Consider the following 11,520-nt stretch of genomic DNA (forward strand, 5'->3'; position numbering starts at 1 on the left):
TCTCATGAGTTTTACCTCAAATGGCTTATACGTAAAACTCACGTGAACTGATTTCACATGAGTTTGACATGAATCTTATGTGAAATTTACATTAATTTCAAGTGAAAATCACATGTACATTTTTCACGTGAATTTTCAAAATAAAGTTTTCACGTGAATTACACGTATAAGCTCGTTTCATGTGAATTTCACGTGAGCAAAATTTGCCTGGATATATTCATATGCAGTTCATCTAGTTCTAAAGGATACAAAATTTTATCAAAATCTTAAATATCGCCTAATTCTATACTTTTATATAATTTAAACGCGTACTTTGCCCTTTAAATGACGATGGTCTGACAGATATTACATAATTGAGGATTGAATACTCGCTCAATATGTACACAGTTAAATTTGAATGAAACGAGATGTCTGGTTCAAATATATAAGAAAGTTATATATACAACATCATAATCAGCCCCACAATATATAACAGCTGTAAGAGATCATCACCTTTTCTTACGTCATATAAGCTTGGTAAACAAAAGCTTAATATGATACGGATTAAAGCACGACAACACTTGACAATAATAATCGTCATTGTATACGTCCAAGACTAGGGCAGAAAATTTTTTACTAAAAGACCTTACTATAGTGTGGGGATGGAAGGAAGAACAGATGACAAAAGAAAGAAGGGTGGAGAAATGAGATGAGAACAAATAGACAGATAAACAGAATAAATGCAGTTTTATAAAGTTTATGAGAGCCTTGAACGATGGGTCTTCGTTTTTGTTAATTTTTTGTAATTTTTTGCTTATTTTTTTGGCCTATTATTCTCTATTCTTTATACATTACCACGCCAATAGTCTCTGTTTTATTTTTTTACCATTTTCCCTATTCTCTATTCTTTAGTTGTTATCATATATCTTCCCATTATAATTTTCCAGAACTTGCGTTTCCTGTCATGATTTACTTATTAGGGTTGCTGATTGCATGCTAGCTACTGTATTGAACAAAAGGTTCTTAATAAAACACTGAAGTAGTATCTTATTTCATTGACGCTCTTCATGACTTGTTTGATCGTTAATGAAATTCAGTGTCACAAATGACCACGAATATACACCATATCTCCTGCTTTACCTGTTAATGACTAACATCGACTTATCACCGGATCTTTACTTGATATAAACACCATGACAGCTGCCAATAGATTAACAGGAACTTCTTACCTATCCGGAATACATAAATACATTCCCGTTTAATTGTGAGAGTTGGTGTTGCTGAATCTTTATTTTTCTGTGAAGTGTTTGGCTTAGTGTTGATCACCTTGTCTGTTTTGGATAGTGGTCTCGTTACAGCGACTTACTTGAGTGCGAGAGGACGTATATTCCATCTCTGGCTGTGTCAAACAAAACACTTAAAAAATAGAATACTCAGCCTTTTCACGAAATTTAAGAGTAAGAGCAAATAGTTGGTCGACTCGGAGTTAAAAAAAATGGGTCGTAGTCGGGTGACATGTCTTTATTTCGATTTTTTATCTTTGGATCTGGTAAGTAAACACCAATCTATTCTTCAACCTTTTTGGCTCTAATGTTGTCTATCATTTTTAATTTATGATTTGATTTGGTCCTTGATACCATTTTAGCTGAAGTAGGGTGAAGAATTAGGATAAAAATAAAACTGCTTCTTTTCCTTCTTTCGTGAATTTTCTATGTTGTTTGATTGCTGTCGCTTACATGCATATCCCACGTCTACTTTTATCTAGATTGGAACATAAAGTAATGAAAATGATGTGTGTTTTCTGAAAGGTTGGATGGTATAGATGACATTCCTACTAAATCTTTATACAAATAAAGCCGTGAAATAAAACCTTCGACACTACCATTACCAGATAACTTGATAAGGACAAAAGTACTATGACATTTTTTGGTTAAATTTTGTATTTGCTTAAGGAAGGTAGGTTTATAAGAGAATGCCATATAATCTGTGTATTTGTGCCTTTCAGGTCAATATATATATTTTCAAGGGAGATACCTGTATCATTCATTCACCTACCTTTATAGATATTTATAATATCTTTAAAATTGTCATACTTTTCAACAACAGTTGACTTCAATGAATATTTGTACAAATTATCACGAGATTCGATTACCTGTTTTACGTAAAGTGCGAGTCCTTGATATACAAAATCCTGCTTCAAATAGGATATGTTTACAAAAATATTTTGACAAATATTTGTGGGCGATTTATTAAATGAGTAATATCATTTTCACCGCCTACAAGGAAAAGATAATTTGTTTTAAATAAATTCACCATATTGTCCAAGGCCACTAGTTTGCACCGTGACCGGATACATTTGAATTGTACAGGTTGCACAAAGAATTAATTAATCGTATTCTCCACAAAACAATAAAAAAAAAAAATAAAATTCATGAGCAGGAAATCGTGGTTTTATCCGTTATTATATGTCACAATATTATGACCAAAATAATTGAAAGTTTTTAACCTTTTTCTTATTAAAAAAATTAACAACGCTTGGAATAATCCATTCTATAGGCAGTATTTTGACAAAAAGATACGAACGCTGGAAGTGTCGAGGGTACACATGACATGTTTCCTTGTCTACGGTATGTTTTTTAGAAACTGTTTTAAGATAAGCGACGTTGATTTAGAACGGAATGACTAATAATAAAACTATATAATTATTATATATTATTTAGAGATGCGGAATTATATAATTCGTCTGAAAAAAAGAGCAATAATGTTAGATCTGCAATTCGAGATAGCAATGTTATTTTTCAAGACACCGAGCACACATTTAAAACAATAGGAATGGGGTTTGGTGATATTTGTTTACCCTTTTCTATATTTGTTATACACAAAATGCTCAATCTACTATCGAGAAATATATATGTTGTACAAAACGATATCTTAAAAATTTATATAGTGAGCAATTTAAATTTCATGACATGTACAAGGATATAGAAGTACGTTAGAAGGTCAATTGTTTGAGTAGTTATATTTGGTAAGCCCGCCACAACATAAAGTACATGTCCGTACCGAACCCGAACCTATTTGCAAAGTCATGATAACTTAGTCACAAATAATGTGTTCGTGCTGATGTAAAAGTATAGACAAAATACTTATATGTAAAGTACAGACAAATATACTTGTTTTCATTTCATTTTTTTTTATTAATTAGAACAGAAAATTGGTATTATAGCTTTTTTTTAAACAATATTATTTCATTTTTTTTCACGACAGGCCGCATGAATAACTACAATTTGTACACCACCAAATTAGGAAAATACGTCTAGAGATCAAGCCACAATAACATATGTAAATTTCTGAATTGTTCGAGTCTACACGGGTTGTTTATTATTGAAAAACCTACCAATGATCTAATACCTAACTATTACATGTAAAGGAAATAAAAAAAACACTGCTCATACAAATGACTGGAACCAGCAGGGATTTTCAAAATTTGGGTACTAATTCTTCACCTTTTCACCTCGATTAGTAAAATGCGAAAAAGGTCTCCAATAAAATTATAAATATATACAGGAATTAATTCTATCATAACGTAAAATCAATACATACAACTAAATTATGCTCGAAAATACAGAAATCTAGTTCAAATGTTAGAAATATTCTTTATTTGGTGATAAAAAATTCAATGTGACTGTTCAAGCCGAATATGTGCTATCCAAATAATAACACTAACTCAGTTACTTTTTTAAGCAGCTCTTAAGTTTCAGCAAAACAGTTTTCTTAGTGTCTTTAATTTGGAAGTTCTGTTAAGTGTCATGCATGGTAGATATACATAAAATAAGATGTGGGGTAAACATCAATGAGACACTACCTTAACATTAAGATATCTAGAGGGCAGCATAATTATAATCTTCAACAATTAATAGACATTGGCCTTCTATAGCTGACTATGCGGTATGGGCTTTGCTCATTGTTGAAGGCCGTACGGTGACCTATAGTTGTTAATTTCTGTGTCATTTGGTCTCTTGTGGAGAGTTGTCTCATTGGCAATCATACCACATCTTCTTTTTACAGAGTCAATACTATATCTCAGTCTCTCAATATTCCATAGTTTTTTACACAAGATACGAGTCTCTTTTATAAATAAATACACCCGGCCTCGTTCTGCCATCAACACCAAAATATTCAAATAACGAAAAACATTTCACGACTTAAATAAACTGTTTTCTTTGGTGTTTTGTTTGTATGGTTAAAAAAATTATAAACTATATACATGTGTGTACTTTTTTTCTGTTACTAAATTCATTATGTTGGTTTCTGGTTGTCCTAATAGAATGTGAGGTAAACATCAACAAAGAACACGATAACCCTAGTGCACCAGAAATAAACATCTTTGTATTTTTATACTTAAGTAGATTGTAAAACCAAAATAGATTTCATGTCGTATATATCAGTAGCAATGTGTTTCTCTTTTACATGTTTATTGCTTATAGTACAACACTTGATAAAAGTATGGTAAGTGTAAAAAGCGTATTCTTCAAATCACTTAAAGGTTTTTGATTGATTGATTGTTGTTTTCTTAACGTCCAGTGGTAAGGTTTTTGATTCATTGATTGTTATTTGTTTAACGTCCAGTGGTAAAGTTTTGACTGAATGATTGTTGTTTACCTAAACTCCAAGTAGTAAAATGTTTGATGGATTGATTGACTGTCCAGTGGTAACGTTTTTAAATGTTTATGTATATCTGTAATGACGTTATTTTCCAAACCATCACTGAATTTTTCATAACGACATCACGGAGACTTTCTTGTATTCACTTTTATTTTGAATGTCAATGTTAAGTGACAGGTAGACAAAATGTTATTCTAAGTACGATGACAACGAGCCCCTCCCCCTTCTCTTTTTTCATTTCGATATTGTACATTGTAATGTCATACCTTTTTCCTTGTCATCATTAGATCGTTGCATAAAATTAACACAAACGATAATTATTTTGACATTTTCAGTTTTATTTTGCATCAAAATAAATAAATAGACAAAATATATATTACACAACATTTTTACAAAAGCTCATATCATTCCAACTCATATCATACAATGTGTTTCCACACTCATTCATTCGTTTTCAGTAAATGTCATGAAAATTACGCAAAATAATTCGCTGAATATTCAAAAAGGCTTTACAGACTAATATCTATGCTGTTGTAAGTTTCGTTGTTTCAAAGATCTACAGCAACAACAAAAATTTAATGGCGAAAAAAATAAATAAAAATTAAATTAAAGAAATGAGACTATTGCTTAATACTTGAATTTTTACATTTTCTCCAGAAAACAGATTCAGTCACAGAATTCCCTCTCACTCATCAACACATCACTTATCTCGGAATTGTTTTATGCATTCAATAAATATAAAATGGCATATTTAATGAAATGATAGGGAGTGACCATCAGTATCTTCTTCAAGAATAAAAAAAAGTTTGCCGTCTAAAGAATTAAATATGAAAAACAATTTCATACTATTCAAAATGTTCATGCTTGGTACAATTGCTTAAATTCCGTTTTTGTTGTTGTTGTTTATTTGTTTTTTGATTGGCCACTCCCTTGTAATGGAGGGATTTCTGACATGAATGGAATGAGGCAATATATTGGCAACTTAAAAATGGCGCACAGCACCTTCATAATTGGTAATAAATAATGCTGTAAAATGAAGCAAGTCTCACAAATTTTGCAACATTTCTTTGAGTAGAACATCAATATCCATATTTCCGTTGATATGTTTACAGAACAAGTTCTCAATCATTTTGCTGTTGATTCCATACAGGGAAGGCAGACAAAGAAGAAGTTTAGAATAGTGCATAAGATCGTTAGGTCTCGAGACTCGCACGTGCTCCTGCAGCAGACGTTGTATTAAAGAATTGATTTGCTCTACATCGCTTGGTCGTTCTATGCCGGCATATCCTGAAAGGATAAAAAAAAGATAGATTGAATATTTTTTCAACACAGATCAACCAATGACAAATTTATTTACTTCGATCCAAAATATTCGTTTTAAGGGAGAGTGACGAGGTTAACCATCATAACAAACAAATTGTTTATAAGGTCAACGTCCACTTCAGGTCAAATCATATCAACACATGACTGGCAACATGCCAAAACAACGAACCATGAATGAACGTCAGATTTTTTTTTATCGGATGGACAGGTCAAACTGAGTGCATTTGTAAACAATAGGTAACAGGTTCTTTACATTTTCTGTATTACTTACGAAACGCTTATTTCCTATTAATTTAAAATAAATTTGTTGATCATAAAAAAATAATTTATTTTAGAATTCATAACATCAATAGAAACAGATTAAAACTGTTCCATTGAACGTCTAATTGAGGATGGTATTTAAATTATATATATATGTGTGTATGACGTCTTTTAAATACGTAAACGGATTTTTCAATTAAAGCTGGCTGTAGTTTGAAATTTAAAAGACAAAAATGGCATTATATTAAATCATACATATATGGTCGATATTTCATTTCAAATATTCAAGTAAGGATAAAAATAGTTCATATACTGGCAATATTTCAAAATCCGATTTAAAAAAAGAAAATGCGTCCAAGGGCGTACTTTTAGAATTTGACCTACAAATTCAATGTTATCGCCTTATAAAGTTTGGTGGTCGTCAAGGACGAAAATGATTTATGTCATTTTGAAGGGCGTTCTGTATAGAAGTATGATTTATATTTGAGTCACGTTGTACTTATAAGTAGAAATACTGAGCCACATCCTGTGAATTATCATCGCTTAAATTGAAATATAAAATCTATTTTTCGCAACTGATATGTATAAATAGTTCCCAAATACAGGTAGCGATTACTCTAGTAAATGATCTTTTAAAATAGAAAAATTCCCTATATGAACTCATGTATCTTTTTATGTCACATCCCACACGTTTATTGAAAAGCTGTTTATAGATTTTTTGTCACATATTTTAATGATATTGGAATGTTTAGTGGAAGGTGAAAATAATGCTGATCGACATCATTGTGTGGTATTCACTGATAAGAAAATAAAGTTTGGATTAGAATTTGAATAAGATTCTTTGTGCAAGAAGTATTCGCAAAATATTAAACATCGAAAATGATATTTTGTGGGTTTTTTTCTTTCTTTCAAGCAGATTAATTTGTTAATCGACGTTTTCTATGCATTTGTATACAATTATATTTTGCTCTAAATTTGGTCTTTGTCAAGAAAACTAAATGTTAAAATAAGAGGTCGATAACCGGACCAACTCTGCCTGACCCGGATGACGAGGGAAGCACCTGCACTCAGGCATTTTACTCTTTGTTAAATCCGACGTCTTTGTTCAACCACCAACCTTGTGTTCGCTAAATGACACTCTCTAAGGTCAGTGGGAATGCACATTTTATTGAGCTTGTCCATCAATATCAATGTCGATCATTCAAGGCCAGACATGCAAAAAGGCGCAATTAACATGGAAATAGTTGATGGAAAGTTCAACCTTGCAATGAATCAATATTTTGGATCGGAACACTATACAAGATGTAGAGTTTTACAAATAAAACAAATTAATAATAGAACTTTGATGTTGTATCTTATAACATTTGTACAGCCATCACGTGACAACCACATTGTGTACATTGTGTTTTCCATGGAGTAATTTGAGGATTGTTGAAACAATTTATATAACATTCCTAATAATGAATTATGAATAGCATAATACATATGCAGATGATTAATATGAGAATGCCTTTCAATCATTTACACCTATACATAAATATGTTATACGATAATAAAAAGTAACCACAACTTACCACTATTAAACAGGACAGCCATTCTAAGGAATGCATATTCTTTCTGGTCAAGGTTCATGGCTTGAAACTTTCTAATAAACGTCTGAATAGTTTCGGAAGATTTCATCGTGGGCTCCTCTGGTGAGGGTGTCGCCTGCGACTCCTCGAGATCTTGTTTGGAATGATGCGTCGGTGTCACTACAAACTCAAAATTGTCCTCAGCCATATATAATAACATTATTTTAGTCCATGAATTGAGAATCAGTGTTATTTTATCGTTGTGGGATACAGAATGGAATTCCGGTACAGATTTAACAAATTGTACTATTTTCACTAACCAATCAGATACCCGTGAACCAACTGGGAGCAAGTTTTTCTTGGCTAGAGTTACTCGAGTATTACCTGTAACATGAATTGCATGTCTAGAGTCAGAGTCAGATTCATCGGTATCGCTATCATGAAATGTTCCAACACCACCTAACGATTTGCCAACACAAAGAAGTTTTCTAAGCATTGAAACATCGCCATTTTTAATTTTTGACGAATCGTCAATATTCAGATCAGAGTCTTTTGACTTGGTCCTTCTGGAGAGATCCATTGGTTCATCTTGGAAGGAACTATCGGAAAACGGTGACGGTGGCATCGGCGATACGGAAAATCCACTATACCGTGGTAATTCTAAACTGGATGACAGTAACTGTGGACTACTAGATGGAATATTCGGCGATGAGAGTGAATGTGGTGGTGACATTGCTTGAAGTGGTGACGTCATTCTAGGAGACGACGACGTCAAACGGGGAGAGGAGGAATATGGAGATCTACATGGGGAAACGCCTCTAGAATGGTCATGCGGAGATACCGGACTTGTTCGATGAATGGAGTAATTATTGAAATGGGATGGAACTTTAAGTTTTGGTGAATGTCGCTGAACCGGCGAGGTCGAGTATGGCGATAATCTATTAGAAGTAAGATGAGAATATGCCGGTGGAATGTCGCCCATCAGAACGCTTTGTAACGTGTTTGACTGTTTCTGATCAACATCTGGCAGTATATAATTATTAGAGTCCATCCTTCTTGGAATCATCATTGGTGCACTGTTAATATGATTAAATCTTCCAAATGAAGTGCGTTCCTGACTGCTGAGTAAAGCATGTAGTCTATTGTCATATGACACTGGACGACAGGCACATATGGAACCTCGGTCTATATGGACATCATCCATGTTTGCACGTTTATCTATAAAATAAAAAAGTTAAATTGATAAAATGTCAAGCTGCACATACATTCATTTTTTTTTATTTATAGCTTTTACAAAATTCCTTAATGCAAGTACACGGAGTACATACTTTACAGTGCAGACGATTTTCTCGACAGCTATTGTGTAACAACTACTTAATTAAAATATTATTTAATCATGTAAGAATAATCTATCCCAAGGCTGACGTGGCGTATATTTGTAACAATAAACGCCATCGACCTAGATACAATTGAATTATGACTTTGACCTACTGCTCCAGATATACATATTGTGAGTTCATTCCTCCTTTTGGTTAAATATATAACGAGATTAATTACAATAAAGTGCGGTCGATTTGCCTTGCATGACCTATGCTTAATTCAATATCAATTTAATGTACTTTCAAAGATCAATACAGGAATCGACATCTGTCGTTTGTCTATCTTCTGATCATTGCACGCGCCAGTTAGTGTGCAGTCTATATAGAGAAACAATCAGCCAATGAGAATCAACATTCCTTCCAAGGCCAGGAGTATTTCAGGACAAAGAATACGGTTGCTGATTCCCTGTTATCAAATCAATAAGATATTTGCGTCAATCATCCAATTCCTTTTGACAAAAAGTTCTGTCGACCCTTTTCCAACACGAACGTCTGCAAAGTACGCCTCAACAATCAATGCGCTGCAGATTACGCTATTTTAAGAAACTTTGATTAAATTGTGCTATATTTAATCATACGATGTAAAAAATCGAAATAGAACTTTCCGTCTCAATGCATCTCTTTACCTTCAGGCGTTCAATAGTGCATTTATATCTGTAATTATTGTATGGATGCTATTTCGGTTAACGACTGACACACAGAGACAGGTCACGGCGTCTGTGTCACGTACGCCTTAACGAATACATATTTCTTTATAAAACAAAAATATTCTAAATTTGCAATAAGTAAATTTTGAAAGTTTCATAATAGTTCTGTAAAGTATGTTAGATAGTTTCACAATAGTTATAAATTTGTTTGCCCAACAAGAAGGTTAATGATAAATGTAAAAAGGTTATCTCCAGATGTTTTTTTTTTATATAAAATTTGAGTAAATTTCGATTACTGAAAAGAGTGTATATTATGCAAACATTTTCACATTTAATGAGGCGTTGTAATTCTCATCAGAAATCAAGGACTATTTGCATATATTAAAACACTATAAACACTGTAATGAAATGTAATTTGAAAGTATTCATTTGATTGTTCCTCGTGGGTTCTCTATTGGAATTATATGTTTATCCATCTATCTAATATATCTATGTGACTTTTCGCCGTTTCAAATGTATTTTTAAATGTATAATACTCTGGTTTTTTTTGCCTCTTTCATGAAATAGCTCCGATGTTTAAGTACATCGTTGTTTTTAAAACTTTCGACTATAAGTGTCTAAATGAGTAATTTAAGACAGTTTAGACGTTAATGATAAATTCAGCCAAACTCTTTGTTCAGCAAATACTTAATACTAAAAAGTAAATTGATCACAAGTTGTTATTTCGTTACAGTATTACTTCAAATGAATAAATAAATGATTGAGTTTCTTTCTATTTTTAAACATTAGTTGAGAGATAATTATAGGTGTAATTATTCACATCTTTGTCATTTGGTCTTAAAGGATAGTTTTCCCAATGACAGTTGTACAATATCTCCATATTTTTATATATTATTGGTAAAGAAAATAATTTAATCATAAAAAAATTACACCAATTAAAAATATCCAATTAATGCAGAAAATCTTTTCTAGCATTTCAATAGACTGTGATTTGACTATGAATTTATTTATTTTCACTTATCAATTATGAAAATTGTATTAAAAAAACTATAAAGTTAATGCAGAAACAATTAATTAAATAAAGAAATAATAATGTGACTCACCACTAAATGAGTAATCAATAAATCCAAATAAATAATATTCTTTCTTCAACAATGTTTCAGTCTATAATAATATAATAGCAAATAAAAATCCGTCTTATATTCTCACACCTTTTCACTTTCAATGTTCGAATCGTACTGAACTGCTTTCTAATATACTACAACGTATATCCTTTTCTTTCGTCAAAGTGCACTTGCCCCATTCACGTCGTGACCTCAATCAACCTTGACTCTACTACTTCCTTGAATAGTCGATCACATTTGCATATATAATAATCTCGAAGCAAAATAACTAGGATATTTATATATAGTTTAACGACTTTTGAAACGATCGCTTATTTCTCAAATTGTTTTTGAAAATATTTCTTTCGAAATTACATTTTTATTTACAAGTTATGTGAGAAAATATCATTTATTAAATCAGAAATCTGTAATAGGCGTGGTTAGTGTTAGAGATTATTAGTTCTGACGTCAAGACCTTGAAATTGTCAACACAGCCATGTGAAAGACATTGACCCACATTGACCAATTTCTATAAATAAAGTGTGGTTTATTTCTTTTGTTTAAGAATATTTAAGTAGGTAGAGTGTGATTACGT

The 11,520-nt window shown here is 32.0% G+C and overlaps 1 protein-coding gene across 2 annotated transcripts; it reads right to left on the reverse strand.

The window, feature by feature from the left end:
- Positions 1-4,958: 4,958 nt before the first annotated feature.
- Positions 4,959-11,152, reverse strand: LOC127719565 (protein dissatisfaction-like). 2 transcript variants are annotated; one of them, XM_052225787.1, is made up of 3 exons: positions 10,926-11,152; positions 7,800-9,014; positions 4,959-5,928 (listed from the first exon to the last, which is right to left on the reverse strand). In XM_052225787.1, exons 2-3 carry the CDS (start codon positions 8,998-9,000, stop codon positions 5,687-5,689), a joined length of 1,443 nt encoding a protein of 480 aa, XP_052081747.1. In that variant the 5' UTR covers positions 9,001-9,014; positions 10,926-11,152; the 3' UTR covers positions 4,959-5,686. The 2 variants fall into 2 exon arrangements, with proteins under 2 accessions (XP_052081747.1, XP_052081746.1); XM_052225786.1 differs by lacking the exon at positions 10,926-11,152 and adding an exon at positions 9,416-9,544.
- Positions 11,153-11,520: the final 368 nt, after the last annotated feature.

This window comes from Mytilus californianus, unplaced genomic scaffold, assembly GCF_021869535.1.
Source record: "Mytilus californianus isolate M0D057914Y unplaced genomic scaffold, xbMytCali1.0.p SCAF_11, whole genome shotgun sequence".
Classification (NCBI taxonomy): Eukaryota; Metazoa; Mollusca; class Bivalvia; order Mytilida; family Mytilidae; genus Mytilus; species Mytilus californianus.